The 24,085-nt window shown below is 35.5% G+C and overlaps 1 protein-coding gene across 1 annotated transcript; it reads left to right on the plus strand.

Moving 5' to 3' along the window:
• Positions 1-542: 542 nt before the first annotated feature.
• LOC149796540 (annulin-like) lies at positions 543-23,422 on the plus strand. Its single transcript, XM_089961244.1, has 16 exons — positions 543-693; positions 4,087-4,323; positions 6,124-6,402; positions 6,505-6,789; positions 7,692-7,810; positions 10,898-11,011; positions 11,150-11,324; positions 11,966-12,113; positions 12,733-12,836; positions 15,098-15,260; positions 16,401-16,516; positions 16,802-16,896; positions 18,933-19,137; positions 19,867-20,027; positions 20,501-20,637; positions 21,426-23,422. The coding sequence occupies exons 2-16, from the start codon at positions 4,104-4,106 to the stop codon at positions 21,568-21,570; spliced, it is 2,466 nt and encodes an 821-aa protein (XP_089817370.1). The 5' UTR covers positions 543-693; positions 4,087-4,103; the 3' UTR covers positions 21,571-23,422.
• Positions 23,423-24,085: the final 663 nt, after the last annotated feature.

The raw sequence follows: 24,085 nt of genomic DNA on the forward strand, positions 1-24,085 counted from the left end.
TGTAGAGTGACGCACATATAAACATAGATAGACAGACAGACAGACATATATAGATAGATAAGATAGATAAGATAGATATATAAGATAAATAAGATAGATAGATAAGGTAGATGATAGATAAGATAGATGGATAGATAAGATTAGATAAATAAGATAGATAGATAAGATAGATAGATAAGATAGATAGGTAGGTAGATAGATAGATAGATAGATAAGATAGATAGATAAGATAGATGATAGATAAGATAGATGATAGATAAGATAGATAGATAAGATATATAGATAGGTAAGATAGATATATAAGATAGGTAGATGCATAAGATAGGTAGATAGATAGGTAGGTAGATAGATAGATAGATAGATAGATAGATAGAGAGATAGATAGATAGATAATCTAAACACCAGCAAATGGAGAAATATAGATCATTGTATACAGTTACCTATAGCAGACTAGGCCGTACTAACGTTCAACAGTATAATTTCATGGCTGAATTATTATGGGGAAAACACGACACGCTGTGATCAGGGTGTTAATAGATGTTATAGAAGTAGCTATAGCTACCCAGTGTATACATCTCTTATTTGACAGTAAACAAGGTAAGAACAGTTTGTCTGCGCTAGTGGCTGCAGATAATTTCCAGAGTGGACTGCGCATTACAGATACGTAAAAACGTTGCAACCGACAGTTGAAAGGTCAGTGTATAGAAGGGACTTTAGTGTACATGTTGATACTCTGCACTCTGTATTTACATCTATAATAGCAGCTGTAATGTTTGCTTATATTGATGATCATCCGATCAATGTTAGATCAATATTACTAGTGTAATATTTTTATACATGTATGTAAATACATATTATTTTCATTCATATATAATGTTATATGCCACAAATCACGAAGGCGACATTTTTTTTTAAAAAAAATTTCCACCAGCGATACTTCTGAAATTCTTTTTGATTGTAGATCTATATGAATGTTGCAGTAGGGAGTCAAAATAACATAATTCAAACTGTATTCAAAAATAAATGCATACATACACACAAACACCCACATAGCTATATACACTAAAACGTTGAAACATGTTCCATATTTGTTCATGATGCACCATGTTACGTTTGACTGTACTGGTCATGGGAGGGTGCAAATCAAATTGAAACTCACTCAAAACGAATGATGAAGTTAAAGCTACACGTGTACTAAATTACGGTCCAGTCTTCATTTCCTTAAACTATACTGCATGCACTAAATTCTTGTTGATCTGAATTCTCCAAGAGAAACTTGAGGTCTGGATCAACGAGTGTGTGGTCTATGAGGTATGCGTATTTGGAGGTCACACTTGTGCAGTATATAGACTGCTCGTCCTTTATAAAATAAGACATTCATACAAATACAAGGTTTCTGAGCGCAATATGACAACTTTCAAGGCCACCTAAACAAATAGTCAAGCTTTTGTTCATGTTATTACAGCATTTTCCAAGCAAAGTTTAGTGTCCTTATACTTACAGACTAATCTATGTAAATGCAAGTACTTTTTAAAGAATACACAAATTAGGCCAAAACGGTTGGATCAATACATACGTATTAAATATCAAATTTAACGCTCACATTAGGAAGCCAATCTAGTCCATGATTGTTTATGCGGCTTCATCCTTGTCTTAAACCTATCAGACCTTGTAGCCGGCACTTACTCACAGAGATCCTATAACTTCAATGATAAACTATTATCATAAAACTTAGTCACGTTTTTTGGGGGAGGAACTTGTATCATGAAAAGCATTTTATTATAGATTTCATAACGAGATACCGAAATGTATCCGTGGGAGAAAATTTTATCGCAACAGTAGTGATATCTCTTTTGAAACTACTTTCTTTCACCTTTAGGAAGTATATTAACCCTTATGCATGCTATTCGAGTCTGTATTTATATATTAGACATATTCATTTATCTTCTTCTTTTTCTTCTCTCTCCCTTCCTCCTCTATCCCCATCAGGATGAACATGTTTTCAACTTTTTCAAGGCTGTTGACCCTCTAGTATGCATTCATGTAATCAGTGAGATGGAGCCATCAAGAATGCTTAAAACGAACTCTAAGCAACAAAATGCAGATATCAGGTGTTAACTTTTTTTAAAATTAGTTTAACAATTGAATCATGTTGCATAAACAATAAAATTTTAAAATAACAATTTTTACTGATCGTAGTCTAAAGTCATACATGACAATGATGGAGACATCAGGCATTGATTACTTTCGATTGCAAACCAAAATTAAGAATCGACATTTGGTAGCAACGTCTGTTTCAAACATAGCAAGTTTGTCAACACAAGCATAATCGTTTTAATTCAGAGAAAAAAATCATGACAAGTAAACTCAAGATCATTAAGATATATTGTTTAATGATAATGCCATCTGAACTCTGTTGGATCCTTCTGTCACGTGTATACTAGACTTTCACACCAGCAATGTTCTATGTATCGATCCGCTGAAGAAATGTGTTATGGAAAATAAATTTAAAAAATCTGTTCATTTTCTTATACAGTCATTAGTTTGACAAAGGACACAATTTGAAACAAAATAAGTGCAATATAAATTTTCAAAGGTAATTGTCCAAAAAATATTAAAAAGTTTGGAACTTCTTTTTGTCGAAGTAGTAATGCAAGTAGAAGGCATTTGCCTTAACAAATGTACAATAAAATGTAATATGCTTTTTTCCTGGTAGATATACCAACATATTTCACTCGTGAAGTGGAAACTTTTTGTATTGCTATTGTGACGTCACCACTAGTGACAATACAGGGTCTCTTTACTTTTACACACGATTTGGGATAAAGTCCGAGTAAACCGATTGTTTTTACATACTGGAAACGAAACTTTGCGCCAATATTCAAATTACGGGTAATTTGTGGTTTATTTCCCACCCTTACCCAGTAATATTCATAAATTAGTAAATTTACCCCCTCCCCCAGTTTTCTCTTTACATGACTTGTGAATTTGTAACGGATGTGTGACTGTACCATAACAAAACAATTTACAACTAGCTTTTAGCGTGTATACCCCTACAATAAATGAACTCAGAATTCAATGCACGAAGAGATATTACTTTAAAGCACAGTACTTGTTTGTAGTATAATAGAAAAACTCAGTAAATAATTTCACTTGCTCCAACTTGAATGCCAGGTAAACTGCACATCAATAGCTGTTATTATTCGGTATAAATTTAAAACCACTTAGCAATCCCCTCGAACGCCAAATCAACTATTTTTGGAACTGCATCACAGTGAATCTTCTCTTGAATTTAACAGATTTCGACCTTTACTTTTTATGCAAGCAGGAGTAATTTTAAGGAATATATCTCGTTCACTGCACGAGACCCTGTATGTTTTGTGTTTGTGCATACTGGATACTTGCTTTTCTTATGAAGTGAAGATTCTATAGTTAATAGATTTAGTATATACACTCACCCGTTTATTGATATTTAGGTCCGATTGATACACATAGAAAAGCATGGGATGTGTGTGCATGTAAGTGATTGTACGTATCTATGAATAACATTTTCTTATTAAAAAAGATTACAATGTATGTATATGTGCCCAAGTGTATGTCTGTCTGCCTGCAGGCAGTGCCGGATTAAACTAAGTGGAGGCTCTTAGGCCCTTAGGCAGTCGAAATCTTGGGGCACCCATCGCAAATTATCTCTTAATACGTTTGATCTATATTATTTTGATCCGTTGTCGTGAGGCCCCTAGACTGGTGCATACTCTGCCCATTTGGTAATCCGGCACTGCCTGCAGTTGGGCAGGCAGGTATGTATGTTTTTCTGTGTGTCTGTAGATTAGTGATACATGGTATGTTGGTCTCAAGGATAATTTGACATATCTGATAAATGTATGCTTTAAAGCGATAACAAAATTTAAATTATGCCTAATAATGTCAAAATCTTGTTATGCAGATCGAGTATAAAAATCAGGAGAATTCTAGTATGTATGTATGTATGTACGCCTATCTCTCTGTCTGTCTGTCTAGACAGTCTGTCTGTCTGTGTGTGTATGCTTGTATGTATGTGCATAAATATCTATTCTATATTCACAGGTTAATTATAAAACGACATGTACGGTAGATATCGAAGGCGCGGTACATCCTTAGATCGATACCGACTTCCGACCTCTTCCCGAAATTCTTACGGGAGACATCGGGATCGGACCAACACCTCTACAAACGTCCCTTCTGGTAATAGATACTACTATGGCCAACCGCGGCGTCGTCCGAAACCATGGGAACGAGATTCCGAAATTTTAAGGTCAGAGCATCGCTCTTTAGAGGCATCGGGTAAGTTTAGCAATACTTTGCTGTTAAGGCGCTAATCATCATGTAATATTAATTGATTATGCAATGTGATTTATGTTAAACTTGAGAGGAGAATAAACACGGGTAGGCTTTATCTACTCCAAAATGGCTTTAATTTCTCGTGAGTAGTTTATGTCTAAATGTGGCTTTTTCCCTGCATGCAACATCATCACTCTTTTCAACACAATATAATTAAAAAAAGGTATGTCGTCCAGCAAACACCTTGCACAGTTTACGAAAATATCATCCAAGAACTCATCCCTGACACGAGTGAAATGCAGCAGATACTCGTCCCTCTCACCACTTCGCTCAGTACAGGAGACGTTTGTTTCTCAATGAACTATCAATCAGACATCCTATTGATATAGATAAGTAGGCAGTTCGGATCCAGAAAATATCAACATTTTGCGAATTTCGACTAGTCAGTGTTGTGTACTCCCTAGATTAACGCTATTATCAAGACTGTAGTTTTACTTGTACACTTTTATACGTTACTCAAGGGTGATTTCAAAGGGATGATTCCTATTGGTAAAAATAAATTGGAGGATACTTTGTCACGATACCAATTAAATTACGGCCAATCAGATCTTGTCTCGATATTGTGTTCTCTAAATTGAATACAATGCAATTAATTAGGTGACAATTGATGGTAATCGGCAGAGCCACTTAAATATTTCTTTTCAACTGAAAGTTAGTGACATGTTTGTCGTGAAAAGTAGTGACAATATTTACTTTAGGCCTTCCTGTAGCATGACGATGTATTAATAAAGCTGCGCTTTCTTAAAAAATACCGGTTATCATTCTATCTAGAGGACAAATACAAAACGAGTCCTTGGCTTGTCAGAAGTGCAACTTGTAAAGATATGTGACAGTTCAGTGAAACGGAAAAACTGCTCAAAATTAAAAATTGTGCTCAGATTGCCAAAAACTGGCACTCTAATCTGAAATACTAATACGAAAACTGCAAAATCTTAATATTTGTAAACAAATTATAATTCTTATTATTTAGTAGATAAGCGCCATGCATTAGAAGGGTTTCAAACTATTCACTCTAAACAGAAGTGCCATGAAATGGACCCATTACTGTATACATTTTTCATCGAATACGTGTGTAAGAAAAACGCTCCCCCCACCTCCTAAACACTACCCAAACCAAAGTCGGCTTCCTATGTAACATACTTTAAGCTGTCAGCTAGCAAGGAAAATAGTCTAAAGTAATCAATAATTGAACGTATTCTATATCAGCAAAGTTGAACTTCGGAGATTACTGGCGGTAGAAAATATACCTAGATTTATTCTCAAGATGCCCGTCTGCATATACTAAACTCAGTACACAGTACATGCTGATGGTGAAGCTGTTAAATGGATGAGCACGTACTGCACATGATAAACAAATAATAAAGTATATAGAAGGTTTTCTCGGCCATGTTAATTTTTACCATGTGAGGACGAATGGTATTCCCGAGCCCTGTCTTGGGCATATTTAACGCAAGGTGTGGACTTTATGCGTTTGAAGCTAGCTCTCTCGTACCTGATGAAAATTGTGATGGACTTAGTAATTGTATCTTTTATATTCGATAAAGTCAAACATTACTTATTTTAAGGAAGTAAATATACATGTAGAAAAGAATGAACACAGCTGACTGTACCCAAGAATTATGTTACAATTACAACAGATTTCAGTTCCAGGTAATCTCTGGACTTGGCCAGGAAGATATGCACCATAAAATGAATAAAAAATTAAGTCATTTAATTCACTGATAATTAATTTATTAATTACAGAGAGCGAGGGAACGATACCAAAACCGGAACCCAAACCGGAAGCTCCGAAGGAGGAATTATCACAAGAAGTACACGTGAAATCCATAGACCTGTGCGTGAAATATAATGTCGAACGTCACCACACAGACAAGTACAGTTGTACCAAGGATAAAAATGACGAAGACCAAAAACAAGAACCTCAGCTGGTCATCAGAAGGGGAGACACATTCAAGATTACGATTACTTTTGACAGACCTTATGACAAGGATAAAAACGATCTGAAACTGTCGTTTATCATAGGTAAGAACATCCAGAGAGAGAGAGAGAGAGAGAGAGAGAGAGAGAGATCATTATAAAATATTTTAAAGCTGACTTATGTCCGTTTTATCCACTTTTCTATAGGGCAGTCACCTCTTTCAACAAAGAATACATTAGCAGTATTCCAGGTAGACGAGACTGGCAAGAGCAAATTCGGGCCGAATGAATGGGGCGCTACTCTGTTGTCCCAAAAGGACAAGAATCTTTCTGTTGAAATTCATGTCCCTGCCAACTGTATTGTGGGAGAGTGGGAACTGAAAGTGACCACCAGCAGCAAGGGGAAAGACAAAGAGGGAAAGGATACCGTCAAACTCTTTACTTACGAGCATGCTGATGATATAATCATCCTCTTCAATCCCTGGTGCAAAGGTATGTCCTTGTCTCTCTACCACGAATAATTTTACCCAAAGCTTCAACGGGGTGGAGGAGGTGGGAGGGGAAGGGAATGCACTTTACAGCTAGAAGGGTGTGTTTCTAATTCTACCCACAGAACAGCCTGTGCTACTTCGACCTGTGATATGCATGGAGCAAGGGTTTTGCTCTGATCGTCTCAGCATGATACTTCATAACCTTTATGCATGTCGCAAGACAAAAATCAATCAATTTGACATCAGAGTAACCATGTCGAAAGACTGCCATGTAGAAAGACTGTCAGTAAAGAGTATGTTTATTAGTGATTTCTTCAATTGGTTGTATTTCTTGTGGATTTTTTTTAATAGAGAGCTTGCAAGAAGACTAATAATCCTCGACCACTCCCAGGCATTTAATAGTAAGCCGCGTTGGCAGAGCGTTAGACTCCAGCCCAGGTCGGCTGCCTCATTGTGCCCTCGGGATAGGCAGTTAGGTTCTGTGTCCTTTACATGATATTGCCAATCTCAAGTGCCGTTAAAAATTAAAAATAAAAATGAAGAGAAATTGATAAGTCGAAAGGTTATATATCGGGGTCGCAAAAAAGACACAAACATACAATAATAATAAGAATAATAATAGCAACGACAACGACAAACACATTAAAGGTGAATATGACTACAATGATGATGTGATTATGATGATAATGGGGTGATAATGAAAAGTGTGATGATCTTGATGACGACTGTGACGACGAGAGTACTTATGATTAAAATGTTCATGATCTTCATGGTTATGTAAATGAAGAAGAGCAATGATGCGTACTGTGAAAATTGTATTGCTGATAGCAGTGGTAATACTGACGACGTTTTATGACAAGCGACGGCGACTACGACGATGATGATGATGATTTTGTTTTGCAGACGACGCAGTGTACATGTCTACCGACAAGCTACTGGATGAATATATCCTGAACGACACAGGGGTACTGTTCAGAGGAACATCTTACCAGATCGGATCCAGGCCATGGATTTACGGCCAGGTAATGCCAGTTTTATTTATATCACGTCTATTGTACAGTACTATCTAAAAACGTCTATCGCAAGCCCAAGCTCCCTCTCTCTCTCTCTCTCTCTCTCTCTGTACGGCTGAAATGGTGCCGTTACATGGACCTTTTAGAGTTTGCAGTCGGTAATATCGAGAGAAAGTGACTGCCTTTGAATCGGAACTTTGGTACGAAACAGGTATCACATGGGTGCAGAGAGAATGCATTGTCATTGTGGTCTATAATCCATCAGTCAGATATGGTTCTTTTGTGAATTTGACTATTGTGATACCGCGCGCAGTACGTATCCTCAGTGAAAATACAATATCATGCGGTGAAAAGATTTATTACGTTAGCTGAAACAGTACATTATGCCCAGTAACATGCAACCCATACCCCCCCCCCAAAAAAAAATACATCCACCCCCCACACCACACCCCCCAAACAAAAAACAAAAGGACCGCAGCAACCACGAAATATAAGATTTTGTTTTTACTGGTTTACAATAGCTCTTAAATAGAAATAAAGCTCATAGGTAATGGAACACTATCATTTTTCAGAATATTAATCAAATAAAAGTGTATCCGTAGCGTAACTGGTATTTTTGTTTTAAATACCTCAACCCATTATATCCAGCCAAGACAAATGTAGACAATATCTGTAAACTGCATGAGGGCTATTCAAGATGTAACGAGCGTTACATTTATCGTATATATTGGGCTTTGCGTACAATGCACGTGGTAAACATCATGATTGCAGGTAATGGGGGATGCGATATTGGTCAATAGTAATGTGGGACACTGTAGGGTAAATGGGACTTGAACATAAAAAAACACGGGATATCCACTTTAGGGTCAATGTGACTTTGACATGATGGGCCACTATATAGTCAATGGGAATTTGACATGATGGGCCACTATAGAGTCAATGGGAATTTGACATGATGGGCCACTATAGAGTCAATGGGAATTTGACATGATGGGCCACTATAGAGTCCATGGGAATTTGACATGGGTGACGTCACAGTATTCGTCACTAGGGAAAATCGCAACAATGTTGCAAGTGGCTATACTGAGTTCCCGAATGACGTCAGCAGCCGCCATATTTGTGGTCATTTGGCAGATTGACCGTTGACTTTATATGTGTTTGGAAGTTGAAATAAATTCTTTGAATCTTTTAGATACTTTTACGAAATTTACATACATAAACATAACGCAAATCAGGCTTTCTGTTAGTATTTATATTCAGGGCCGGCGCCAGACCCGGCCAGACTATCTGGCGCCCTAGGCAAGGTTAGATTCTGGCCCCCCCCCCCCCCCGGAAAATATCAGTTTCAGAATTTATAAACCATAATTTATTTTTAAAAATGCGCCCCCTGAAATCAGCGCCCTAGGCGGCTGCCTAGTTTGCCTATATGGTAGCGCCGGCCCTGTCTATATTTGTGATTTATATGTTGACTTTTCTTGAGTGTACCTTGTTAAAAATGGTAAATTTTGGTAATCGCATATATGAGAAATTGCCAGGTTGCCCGTCGTCCAGGCAAAATGGGCAGAATATCTACTAGTGACCTCATCGGGAAACATCCATTAAGCAACAGTATTGCAAGTGGCTGACCTGAATACGCACTACTGTAGGTAGGGACAAATAAAACAACGCGAGACAGAGACAGACAGACAGAGAGAGAGCAATATGATCAAACTGGTTAGATAGATAGAGAGATACTGTTCGTTACAATCATTATTCGAACTCGTGTCTTAAAGGAAATAAGCTGATGCGCACGGAAACTCACTTAATAGGCGCGGAGTTTGACTAACTGGTATGCACAAACCCACTGAATTTCTGTTTTGAAATGCAACGTATATACATGAAATTAAACCTGTAAATTGGCACCAAATCACCCAGGAGAGAAGAAAGTAATATAGCCCTCTAAATATTTAGTTTATATCACTTATACTCTCATTAATCAACGCCCATACTTAATGGATATTCCTTTTTACGTAGCCTGATGTAGGTTTTATTAGAAGAAAAAAAATCGTTGACAATAAAAGATGTAAAATTTTCTGCCAAATTAATGATTCCAAAGCGAAATAGTTTTGTAATATTAAATGCTCTGGATTTGACAACGATATAAAAACAAATGACACTGGGTTCGTCCGTCTGTCGCTAGACTTCATACTTTTCTGACCTATTTTAAATATGTTGCCCGTATCAAAAGGAAAACTTGTACAATTTGAGCAGAATCAGACTCTCACAAGTCTCTTGCTTTCAGCATGTATATTGTTAGGTCATTTATAAATCATTTTATTTATTTCATACTCTTATCATTTTATGTGTTTCATTCTCTTATCATTTTATATATTTCATACTCCGATTATTGGATATATTTCATGCTCTGATCATTGGATATTTTTCATGTTGTGATCATATTATATATTTCATACTCTGACCGTTTAATATATTTCATACTCTGATCATTTTGTATATTACATACTCTGATCATTGGATATATTTCATGCTCTGATCATTTGATATTTTTCATGTTGTGATCATATTATATACTTCATGCTGTCATCATTTTATATATTTTATACCGTGATCATTTTATATATTTAATATCTTGATAAATTCATATATTTCATTCTCTGATGATTTTATATATTTCATACTCTGACCATTTTATACTTTTTATACCGTGATCATTTTATATATTTCATATTCAGATCATTTTATACTTTTTATACCGTGATCATTTTATATATTTCATACTCTGATCATTTTATACTTTTAATACCGTGATCATTTTATATATTTCATATTCTGATCTTCTTATATATTTCATAACGTGAATTATAACTGAACAATATAGATTATAAGCCACAAGAGATATACATGCCATTAGACACTACGATGTACATGTCTGAAAAATCATATTGAAGGACATTTTGAAATAATTGTTAAACGACACTGCACTAAAGATTTTCAAATCGCTTTAAAGATTCATGACTAAACTTATCGATACACCTTTCATTTAATTTTTGATTTTTGAATTGTTTGGGATTTTTTAAACATTTGTTTTTCATATAGTTTTCAGATGACATATTGGACGTGTCGTTGCATCTGCTGAGGAAGGTTTTCAAGGGAGAGATCTCGCGCATAATGGCTGACCCAATCCAAACAAGCAGAGGAGTGGCCCAGATCGTAAGATTGAGAGAGAGAGAGAGAGAGAGAAAGAGAGAGAGAGAGAGAGAGTATGTGTGAATTTTTTTTCCTTTCTGAGATTCGGAGGTTAAATTATCTTTTCATCTTAACACTCAATAGCTCTGTTACTCCTCCCAGGTTAATGTGAATGATGAGGGAGGTGTACTGATCGGCAACTGGAGCGGAGACTACAGTGATGGAGTAAGTCCATCGAATTGGGTTGGAAGCACCAAGATTTTGAAACAATACAAGCAGACTGGAGAACCCGTCAAATATGGGCAGTGTTGGGTGTTTTCGGGCGTTACAACAACAGGTTTGTTTTGATGTTACAGAAATGGAGCATTCATATACTAACTGCACGTGACCTGCTTCTAATTTTATAATGGTTGTTTGAACGAAATGTGGCAAGTGTGAGAATACAGCTAGTACTTCCATTTCCAGCTATTACATCCATGTACTTTATAATCACAACATGATTGCGAATTTAAAATTCACACGTAGGCGTCCATTTTGAAGATTAAATTATGTGAGCATAATTTATCCGGTTTTGAATATTGAATGTGAAGTACCGCATGCCAATAATGTATTAACGCGAAAGTTAAAAAACTTAACCACGTCATTACTTTCGAAGTTGTTTAAATGTTTTATGCGTCAAACCCAAAAGACCAGCAATCTGTACACATTATTGCACACGTTGGAGTAATCATTTTACCTCTCAGTTTGACCATCACTTAATAAGATAATGATGTCAGACTAAGACCAAGAGGACAAACAACAGTATCTTTTTGACCATTAGTCCCAATTTTCCATCGGTTCTGCAATTGTGTCGGCATAATAAATAAACATTAACGAATAAAATTGTTTACGCTTATTTATGTTGATGTTCAGATGACTTGATGTGATTTTTTAAAAGGTGCACGGGTTTATTTTGATGAAGATAGGATCTTTTTTCAGTTTGTCGAGCTCTCGGTATCCCGTGCAGAAGTGTGACTAATTTTGATTCCGCCCACGACGCCGATCAAAGCGTTACCATCGATGTTCATTACAAAATAGTGAATGGCATGCGTGTGAGGAACGATGAGCTAAATTCCGACTCTGTCTGGTGAGTGTAGCAAAAACGTTTAAAATAATTTTTGTCATTCCCTTTCATTACTCGCGCCCCTCTTCTGAGCATGTTGCGAATCGTTAGTTGCTATTGCTCACTCGAAGTTTAGAGTATAATGAAATGTTTTAGGATATAGTTGGATATACTGCATAACAGAGAAGAGCTTGTTGCTTTGTAATTTCCCCTCTACAACTCCGTTTGGGATGCATCATATATAAAAACTTAATCACAGGTTGTTTTTTTTCTTCAAGTATTTTTAAACTGTTTTGAAATAGAAAGATACAAATGGAGAGGACTGAATACAAAGAACAACAGTAAAGTCACTGTAAATGTTTTGAAAGTAAAGGTGATATCGATGCAAATTATTACGCCAGAATGAGTTATGGGTTTTCCTTTGCGTACGTATGGCTTCTTGTCCACCGAATCTTCTAACTTTTATATGTAACTGCTGGGGTACTGAGTTGTTTTAATTTACTAATTATTTGAAACTATTTTGGTGGATCTTGGTATGGTACTGGAGCACGAATACTCGGAGTCGCCACTCGTACTATTACTGATCTTTGATTAGAGTCAGTCTAAATACGTTTACAAAATAAAATCTTTTTTTTCTCAATAGGAATTTTCACGTATGGAACGAGGCTTGGATGCAACGACCGGATCTAAAACACGGCTATGATGGATGGCAAGTGATTGATGCAACACCGCAGGAGACTAGCAGTGGTATTTACCCCCCCCCCCCTTCCAAACTGTACAGTGAGTCAGACCACAAACCTGTAATACATGATGATGGTTTTGGTACCCGTCAGCGTGTCTTACACATTTGTGATCTGACCTATTGGAACACTTTCATATGTAAATTCAAAAAGAGAAGAAAAAAGAACCCCCTAAATCCTTAATCCTAATGCTATGAAAGGATGTACGATGCTCGTTCGGATCTGAGATTAAATATGAATGTTTTGGACTCGTATCGGACCATATCTCTTGGACCAAAACACTTACAGTAAAGTGTGATACTGTGTGCATTTACTCCCAATAACACGACCGCACTGTTCTGATGCTGTGTCGGATTTGAGATTAAATAAATATCTCTTCCACTGGTATCTGTATATATTTTTGTTTGTTTTTAGACTAAAACGCTGACAGTAAAATGTGCCCTATTTATTCCAACTACGATGACCTAACTGTTCCAGACCTCATCTACCCACCAACAAATATTGAAAGTAAATTCATGAGGATTGTCAGTCGAATTCGAGGATTTGACGGAAACTTTATTTGAAAAATTCAGGAAAGTGGCGCTTAAAATGAACATATGCCAGACAAATAGAATTTAGTAAAAGCAATTATTACAACCAGTTATTGGTTATATTCCTTTCAAAAGAGCAATATTTCCAGCTAATGATGGCGGTATTTTTCACCTTTCTTTGCCACTGCAGGAAGCAGAGAGATGTAATTAGTCCCAGTTGGTCTTTATTTCACATTTTAATTGCCGTGAATGAGTTTACCCATTCCTACCTTACAATTATGGGATAATTATCATTTCAATGTTCTCCCTATATGACCTCCATACCAACGTCTGGCATTGTACAGACCGCTTGACCACAAGGTCGGACTTATTTTCATTAATTTTCGTTTGGGATTTTGTTCTAAAAAAAGATGGCGAATTATCTTTTCAACAGGCTGGTTTAAGGTTTAACATTTTTAAATTTTCCTTCTCAAAGCATACGGTTTGATAAAATGAAGTAAACACAAGATCAGACATTTCTGAAGGAAAGATATATATATCAACAGTGATTAACAGTGGCGTTTCTGCTTAAGTTTGCAATGCTGTGTTGTGGTTTTTTTGGTCGATCGTAGTGTTTTTAGTCGTAAGTTGGATCAACACTTAGATGGAAACACGGATATTTTGCAACACAATAGCTACCATCAAGTACATTAGAGTTTCGTACACGAAACCGTAAACCACAATCAAACAAACTCTATAAATTTTGTTGCTCAAACGTCGTCGAAAAATGGTTATTTTCTGTGGCACTCATTCACGAGGGCAATCACCACCTTACAACAGCGCCAATATGTTTGACAGTATAGCGTAGTTTGTTAATATACGCATTATCATAATTTTCAGACAAGTAATTCGTGTAATAACCACCACATGGAACCTTGTGCATACAATTATGCAACGGAAAGGCATAAAGACTCAGGTGTCCGAATTAAATTAGTAATTTTATTTAAGCTTTTCTGAAAATCAGTATTGTTCGACATGCAATAAATATACTTTTAAATTCATCCTCATTCAAATATGAAATCGTCCCATAATTTAAATCTTTTCTGGCCAATGCTAGGAAAAGATAGAGAAATTAGTCGACTCGTTTCATTATTTTTCATTTGAGGTGCGTAGGTCGGTGGTTCTTTCCGGGGTTTTCCCGGGTTCTTCCTTCACCATTAATACTGGCCACCATGTATAGCCTATCGTGTGCTGAAAAATGGCATTAGACCCTGGAACAACAACATCAGCATCATTTGAGATGAGCACCCGTGAAAGATGTGATATTTATTTTCAATTTGCATGGAGCAGTGTAAGTTTTATTGTGCATTAACTGAAAATTTCCATTTATATTTGCTGATTGAAACTTCTCTTGCTGTTCTTTGTACGGAAATCTATTAATAAAAAAAAAAACCATATCTTGTTCTTTATATGGAAATCTAGTTTTTGTTCCAGATGCATTCTGAAAGCAAATAAAGATTGCCAGTATTTTATAACCTCATTTAGATTGCTTGATTTGGTTTTATTATTTCCTAAGCGTGCTCCATGTTTTGTCTAATTCAGGTGCAATTTGTGTGGTAGGGAGAAACAAGAAAATATGCCGGGATAAGCGACGGTCACACTTTTAAGAAATTATTGAAAGCGGGAGAGAATAGAAGATGGTCTGGGTACATAAACTAAATAAAATCTATTTTGTCCGAATCATCCTTTTATATTCTAGGGGTATATACTTGTGGGCCATGTCCTTTGAACGCCATTAAAAATGGAGAATGTAACATTGGGTACGACGCTGGGTTTATCGTTGCCGAGGTAAATGCTGACCGAGTCCACTGGGTGGAAGAGGAACCTGACATTTTTAAAGTTTTTATGGTGGAGACTGGCAGGTAGTTATTTTGTAGCAGCTAAGTCAAAATAGTATAACTAACCTTTCGTATTATAGTCACTGAAAATCAGCCTGGTTAATGAGTAGTTTTGTTCTTTTTAAAATACCCTTTTTAATGGCAAGCTATCAGCTTCTTTTCTTATAAAGTGATTTGTAACAATCTGGTATCCAAATCAGTCACCCCACTCGAAAACCCTATCCACTAACTCTCTTACCTTGCGTTTTATTATATCTCTATCCTTGTTCCAGTTATTTCCCTTGCCAATAAATTCTTTCTATTACCACAGTAACGACTAGGGACATAATACTTTTGTATGATAATAAGTGACAAATGTAGACAAGGTATTTTCAGTGTGAATCAAGGAGTATATGTTAAATTTTCCTTTAAATGTGAAACAACTTTGTTTTAAAAGTACCTTAACGGTGTGTCTTAAATATAACTTAGCGGTGTCTTGGCAAAACATCTGACATTATTTAAACTTCTAACAAATAAATAGTTTAATAATTGTTTTTAGTTCCGTGTTACTCTTCTGTAAAAGGTCCATATTTTAATAAAATTTACGTTGTTTTTAAATCGTTCATTAAATGATACTTTTCTCAAGGCTTTAATATTATTTTTTTCGTGAAAGTAATGTGTACGAAATTTATGTTAAACCACAGTATAAAAAGACGGACTGTCTTTATAAAAAGTTTATATTATTTGAAGGTTATATCACTGAATAGTTGATATAAAAAAGTCAGTTTTAATACTAAATAAATTTCAATTGAAGACAACGTGAAGTCGATAAATGTTTCTAAAATGCATAGACCTTGTATTTTTTTATTATTAATAATAGCAAAAATCAACTGTACTCCGAGTATTGACATTAAACAATTTACTTCTATTTACTGGCAATTTTATAAAAATAAAAATGGTGTTTGGATAATCAGAATGTCATTGGGGGTAGCATCCGAATTATGGCGATTGATTTGACTGCTGAAATCCATTAGAAATTTATGCGTGTCTTAATATACGTATTTTTTTAAATTACATCTCATTTCTCTAAAAAAAAAAACCTCGTTCGTCATGACGTTTGTGAGCGAGAAACGTGTGCAGTGTTTGTACATGCATATTTGAATGTATTTTCAAAACTTTTCCCAGTATTGGTAGGAAGATCAGCACCAAGCTACCAGAGCACGAACTAGCCGGAATGGATACATTTGAAAGAAGACGCAACGAACGTGAAGACATTACTCATCTTTACAAGTATCCCGAAGGTAACTCACACGAATTTTCAGAATGAACTGTTTTAATTTATTATCAGCTGAAACATTGGCATATAATTACGATCATTATATAATTAAATGCAGTCTAAAGTTTGCATATTTTAAATTTGAAACAAAATGAATCAAATACGTTTTTTGTCGCCCTTCTTTTTTTTAAAATTTAATTCTTTTCTTTTCTTTTCTTTATAAGTTTTAATCATAGTTTGTATAAAGTTATTTACATATTCTCACGCACTACATATAAATTAAAATTAATTTATGTAATTACACTGTCAGGTACATCAGAGGAAAGGCGGGCTGTACTCAATGCAAATAGGACTGCTGTTCGGCCAAAAGAGGTGTACGATAAGTACCTCACGGAAGGACCAAAAGTAAATATGATATTCATAACTCTAAGCGTCCAATCACTCAAAATATTTATTTCGTTTTCATTTGTGAGAGGACATGAACATATTTCAGATATAATAATTAAATATGACGTACAGTGTAACATTTCAATTTCGTGGAACTCTCCTTTTGGAATTTTGCTTTGGTTGAAATGGATACACAATCCTATAGGCTACTTGCTGATCAAGAACATCTTTTATGGGTCCGTTTCTTGATTTCCTTTGTAAATTATACTTTTATCTAAAGGACTTGTACCCAGAAAATACAACGTTATTGTCCATGCTACGTCCTTTCCTCGTTTTAAAGATCGTACACATTATATTGGTCCCATAGATTAATTTATAAACTGACCGATTGAAAATATTATGTGGGACAGACTTCAGTTTTGGTCAGATTTTTATTACACCCAATTATGAGAGATTAAAATAAAGCAGCATGAAATAAATAAAACGTATCACACTTTCGACAAGCATGGTCGCATGTTTCTAATTCTTCTACGCAACAGCTTGTACATGTAATTTAGCTAGTTTGTCCTGCCCGGTGTGTCACGTTACCGATAGCATATTAGTTGAGATTAAGAAGACTGTTAAGAAGTTATGTTTTGGGTGCAGTTACTGAGGCTGCAATGAGTCTAGATTCGTAAGGTTGTTGTGGTTTCAGTTTCTTTAACTATATATTCGTGAGGTTTGGTGGGACTTAGGTTTCCATTAATTCTAGATTTGTGAGCTTGGGTGGGGTTTAAGGTTTCAATCGACTCAATTCGTGACGTTGCGTGGGTTTAAGGTTTTCGTTTACTCTAGATTCACGAGGTTCGGTTCGGTTCGATTAAAGACTTTCATTAACTCTAGATTTTTTAGGTTAGGTGGGGTTTAAGGTTTCCATTTACTCTATTCATGACGTTGGGTGGATTTAAGGTTTCCATTTATTCTAGATGCATGAGGTTCGAAGCAGTTTAAGGTTTGCAGTAACTCTGGATTTTGAGGGTGGGTGGGGTTGAAGGTTTCCTTAAACACTAGATTTGTGACTTTGGGTGGCGTTTATGTTTAACACAACGCTTGTTACTAAAATCCATAGAGTTTATACTGTTACTACAGCTACTTTTAGACCGCTCTGGTTGCTTAGTGGTTAGAGTGTCCTTCGCGGGTTCGAACCCCGGCCGAGTCATACCAACGATTTATAAAAATGGTACTAACAGGTGCCTAGCTAGGCGATCAGTATTAAGATGTTAGTGTTAGGACTGTTTGGCCTGTTGTCGGGATAATGTGACTAGGTGGGACATCATGCTACATGTCTGCAGCTTGATGCCCAAGTGTGAGGCATTGCTATAAACTGCGTGTGGCAGACATCATAGCGATATGGCTGAAATTGTTTTAAAGCTACGATACAAATCTAAATCACTCACATGCGCAAACACAAATCTATTTTTAAATAGAATTTCCCTCCTTACTTGGTTTAAAATGTGAGTAATTGTCTAGGCTTACAAGCTAACTGTTTGGATACGGCAGTATGTCTCACTTCGGGTTCGAGAATGTAGCATAGATTTTATGTGCCATCAGGCGACTGATGGAGGCTGTCTTTTTGCCTTTCAGTGCCTCCCCTGGTGATATTTGTAAAAAAACAGGACTTGGGGTTTTAAAAGAGTGCCGATAATATAAGTATAAACGTGACATGTAGTTTAAGTATTTTACCTTTTGTTGCCTTGATCTTGTTTTAACTTTTGGTTGGAGATGTCTGCCATCCTTTGGATATTAGTATGGTTTTGCCTTTTTCATTTTCGTTGTCTAGCTTTTCGCACGGCAGTAAATGGACAGGATTGTGTTGCTTAAGTGCAAATAAATTGTTGACATACATGCATACTGACATAAGCTAAAACACTGACGACGTGAAAACATTCTATTTGCTCTTTCATAAAAGTTAAAGTCCATTACATGCAATTGATGCTAACCTAAGTTACATATAATGTTCAGTTTTAAATAGTCCACTACCAGACGCAGTAAACTAAACCTGTACCTTTTAACAGGACGTGGAGTTTGAGGTGAAATACGAAGACGGAATTCTTGTCGGTAACGAATTTCACGTGTCACTAAAGTGCACCAACAAAAAAGACAAGGACAGAACTGTACAGGGTGTCTATATCAGACTGGTGGCTGTAAAATATACAGGGGAACTACTGACAACAATCAAGGATGTGAAATTGGAAGATGTTACTCTAAAGGGTGGTCAAAGTAAGGATTAGTGCGATTAACTCTCGTCTGCTACTGTAGTCAAAGTTCTGTTTTATTTTTGATTGGATATTGATAAGCATGAAATGAAAAGTATACTTTATATCCTATGCAATATTGCCTATGGCAACAATATACTTACAACACAGACTTAGAATTGTATATTGCTCTTTGAGGCCGGGATTGACATAAATGTTAGATATAAAATTTAAGGCGTGCTTCATTTTCATAGGAACTACCATTGTAAATACATAGATCTTTGCAGGATCTAAATGGCTAAATGTCTATCGAGCCATACTACTTATCTGTGGGCATGGATGCAAGAATGAACTTTGGTAATCATTGATATATGAATTGGTCATTACCATTAGCTTTAACGCAAGCGAAATTTTACGTTACGTGACACTACTACAATATCCAAATTTTGCATGGTAATTAAGTATGTTTTAAAAAAGTACATGAAACTCTTTTTGCACAGTTTGCATTTGATTTTAAATAAACGGCTGCCTGATTACACGTAAAAATGATTTTCCAACTCGTGTCCTTGTGCTTTGGCGAACGGTTATATATACTAATCCTACTACGTTGACCTCAATAATGCAGTTGACCATTTCATCTACAGTGCGTGTTTTGACAGGGCCCACATCATCTTGTAGAAATTGAAATATACGAGAGTATTACTGCCAACTTATTTCATCATTTACAGCAATTGATGACGCTCTTTTATTACAGGTCACACATATGACGTCACTGTAAAACCAGAGGAATATTTAGACAAGTTGGTGGAACAGGCGCAAATGGTGATTGACGCTGTGGCCGACGTCAAGGAAACGGATCAGCTATATTGTAAGACTAGTAGCTTCCGTCTACGTCGTCCTGATATAGTCGTAAAGGTAAACTAATCTTCTCCACCGATACTCGACTTGCTGATGTGCGTGGTCTTTGAATCACATATCACATACTCCATAAATGTTTTTGCTGCTTACAACAGTGTTTCTTGCCAATTCAGATACAAACTGTTTTAGCTTTAAAGAACTATGTCTGTCTTAGAAAGAACCACTAAGAATTACATTTGTGTTCAGTCAAATGAATAAGATGTAGAAAATATATATTTTGTGGAGTGTGGGGTTGGGAAACTTAGCACAAAGATCAAAGACAAGCTGGTAACTTCTTAATGTTGTCGAGAACTAAACCAAAACCGTATTGCTAGGTTTTGTTTTTTTAAGTTGGTGTCGGGTTGTGGGGAGAGAGGGGTGCTCTTTCCTATATTGGTCGATATCATATCACGTTCTTTGCTTCGTCACTGTTAATGTTTTATAATGACAGGATGTTAAGCTGAGAAGTCAATTTACCGTATCTTTGACAGGACATCACCAACGCTGTTTTCGGCCAAACTGTCGAAGTAGAAGTCTCCATGAGCAATCCTCTCCCTCGCCCTCTGACTGGGTGTGTCCTCTCGTTCGAGTCACCTGCTCTCAAGAACGTCAAGGATATGAATATACCGTGAGTTGTTGTGACGTATGTATGTATGTATGTATGTATGTATGTATGTATGTATGTATGTGTGTGTGTGTGTTTGTGTGTGTGTGTGTGTTGAGGTATAGTATAAAATATTCGACAACCATTTGATGCTAAGGCCTATGTTCATGTTTTAAAATCAGTACTATTTTATCCTATATGCAAATCCACGAGATGGCAATATAGAAACGAAATAATGTATTAAGTTGAGTAGTATCATGTTTGAGAATGTGTGTATCGTGTCAGTGTTTACATGTCAAACTATATGCACAAGACATAACACGTTAAATTGCTGACCTCGCCATGACATCGTGGTGCAGTAGCATCCATCTATATAGTTATTTATTCATTTGGTTCTCACTTTACAGGTTAATCATTGTAAGTAATACATTTCTTTAAAGGTAACACAATCTCTTGACTCTCTTTGAACGTTTGCCTCAGCACTAGGTAAAAACAGGAGGATTTCAAGTCTGCCCCAAAACATGTATGGCCATTGGTTTATATAATCAGTTTTAAAATGAATCCTAAATACGTTGTTAGACAAAAGAAATGAAAAGAAAAAAAGACTTGTCTGGAGCGCCACGTGTGATATACATGCTCGGGAACAGTTGGCGTGACAAACTCGTATACAACAAGCTATTTGGAACAAGCTCAAACAAGTTAGCATAATAAGAATCAAAATATGAGAAAAAGGTTGTGATAATAATCAGGCATTCATATACTGAAAACGTTCCTTAAAATGTATATTCAGTACTTTTTCCGATGTTACACAGGGACACTGAAGCAAAGGCTGAATTCCACATGAAGATCAAAACAACTGCTATCAGAACGGGACAGTCGCGTATGGCGGCGAGCTTGCATTGCCGTGAACTCCTCGATATAACGGGAGAAGGTCACATTTCCGTGAAAGCACCTTAGAGAAAGAGAAAAAAAGAGAGAATTGAAAACGCCACTTCCTATAAGATTAGTTTCCTTTGGCAATGATACTGCAACAATATTTGACAGAGTCTGCCAGCCATGCTTGACCAAAGTCTTGTTGATGGAGACGGCTCAGAGATGTTGAATGTACATTATCAGAGCATGTGAGATGTGTCTTTCTTCGTTTGTCTTTTCATTTTATTTATGCGACGTTTTGTGTTTATTTTCAACTGGTAGTATTTGTATTTATTATCTTGTAATTTTGAAGAAGGTCGTTGAAGCAAACGTCTTAACTCCTGTACACATGTACAAAAAGTGGGAAATTACGGCACATTGACTTTCGATTTAGAAAATTGTAGTTATAATATAGATTGTGCCAACGGCTGTGAATTTCGGTCTTAGGAAATCCGACGATTTTACTTTTCGGAAGCTAATGCTTTGAAGCAGAAAGGTAATGTATATTTTGGTAAAATGTTACATTTTCATGGCGGAACAATTGTAGTATGCGAGCCGTTGCGTGCTTTCATTCTTTGTCATATGTATGCTACAGTTAGTATAGTTGAAGTGATATATCTACATGGTTGCACTTCAGAATATACGGCATAATAAACATACCAAATAGTATTTGCCATTATGTTTTATTTTTTCTATAATATTTTTATATTAGAACATTCATATTATTTTGGATCTATGAATTACTGTCTTAAATTTAGTTTATATTTGAAATTAAAATGTATATATTAAAACAAATTGGAAGCATTATATAATGTGTGTATATTTTAGAAGCATACCAGTTAAAGCCTTGCATACTATGTAATTGAAAGTAATTACTACTCTAAACCTTGAAAAGAATCATTTCGCTTTTAAAGACGATACTTTCTGTCAACGATGCAAGACTGATACAAAAACGCACCTTAACATTCGATTATATGACATGTTTAAACTTCCTTGTAATAGTGACAGTTGACAGTCTAAATGTCATACACGATTTTGTTGAAATCGCGTTATAGGCCAAATTTGCTCAACCCAGTGCTTACAATTCGAATTATTGCGCTGTTATAATAATTATGTTTTGCTCCATGTTTTTACTTTATTGCTTGTTTCATATTTGTACAATTCCGTATGTTAGAAAGTTAAAATGATAACATATTCTTGTGTACATGGTTTATTTCAGTGACCATAAAATAATACAGCAACACATTTATAATTTTTGTCGAATACTTTTTTATAATTACAAAGATTGTCCTTTAAAAATATCTCCCATACATTTCAGTCGTCAGATTCTACAACATCATAATAATGTTTTCTTAAAACGTTAGAGCCTATTGCAACAAAATGCAAATAATTTATATTCGAATGTGTCCACCACGTAAATCAAAGAGTCCTTTATTGCAGTTTTAATGCGGTTATGGAAAAACTAAATCAACAGTTCCTCAGTAGGAAAAGACGGGAGCTGGTTTGCTATGATGCAATCTTGTGGACATCCAACAATCCGTCAGATTCAATAAATGAGTAACCACAAAGACTTTGGCAGTCAATTATCAATTAATATGTTTCTGTTAAAGGCACATTCTATGCTTTAAAAGACGTTAACTATTTTATTACTCTTTAGATAATTATGTCTACATTTGAGTAAAGTTTTATCCTTTAAGTTCATGTCCATGTCTTCGTACGATTTTCCAGCTAAATATTTTGCAAAGTTGCCGATTCCAGTATCAGTAGATTTGTGTTCTATTTACATCTTTGTTAATGGCATAAACCTATACACAATATATTTATAATCTTTGTAACGAACCAGTTAGTTTCATATACCTCTTGTACTTTTAACTTAATAAAGTTAATATATCAATAATGAATTCAATTTTTAATTTTATTGTAATGGCATTAGATATCATTTAGATTTCTAAAAGAAATAATTGGGATACGTATTCAGAAATTTTCCAAGTAAAGAAAACTCGAATTTAGCAATTAAATTCAATTGCAATCTATCTATATATCCATCTGTCTATCTATCTATCTCTATTTATCTCTATCTATATATCTCTATCTATTTATCTATCTATCTCTATTTATCTCTATATATTTATCTCTATCTCTATCTATCTCTATTTATATATCTCTATCTATCTTAATCTATCTCTATCTATCTCTATCTCTGTCTATCTATCTCTATCTATCTATATCTATCTATCATCTACCTATATCTATCTCTGTATATCTCTCTCTCTCTCTCTCTCTCTCTCTCTCTCTCTCTCTCTATATATATATATATATATATATATATATATATATATATCTATATATCTCTCTATATATATCTCTATCTCTCTCTCTCTATCTCTCTCTCTCTCTCTCTATCTATCTCTGTCTCTCTCTATCTTTATATATCTCTCTCTCTCTCTCTATCTCTATCTATCTATCTATCTATCTATCTATCTATATCTATCTCTGTCTATCTATCTATCTCTATATTTGTATATCTCTCTCTATATATATATCTACATATATCTATATA

This window comes from Sinohyriopsis cumingii, chromosome 6 (genome assembly GCF_028554795.1).
Source record: "Sinohyriopsis cumingii isolate HCF-2022 chromosome 6, ASM2855479v2, whole genome shotgun sequence".
Taxonomy (NCBI): domain Eukaryota; kingdom Metazoa; phylum Mollusca; class Bivalvia; order Unionida; family Unionidae; genus Sinohyriopsis; species Sinohyriopsis cumingii.

Excerpts from the sequence above, each read along its gene's own strand:
- LOC149796540 (XM_089961244.1), top strand. The coding sequence starts at position 4,104 with ATGTACGGTAGATATCGAAGGCGCGGTACATCCTTAGATCGATACCGA. Across the intron at positions 15,261-16,400 it reads TTTATGGTGGAGACTGGCAG|TATTGGTAGGAAGATCAGCA; the intron begins GTAGTTATTTTG and ends AACTTTTCCCAG. Across the intron at positions 19,138-19,866 it reads TACTCTAAAGGGTGGTCAAA|GTCACACATATGACGTCACT; the intron begins GTAAGGATTAGT and ends CTTTTATTACAG.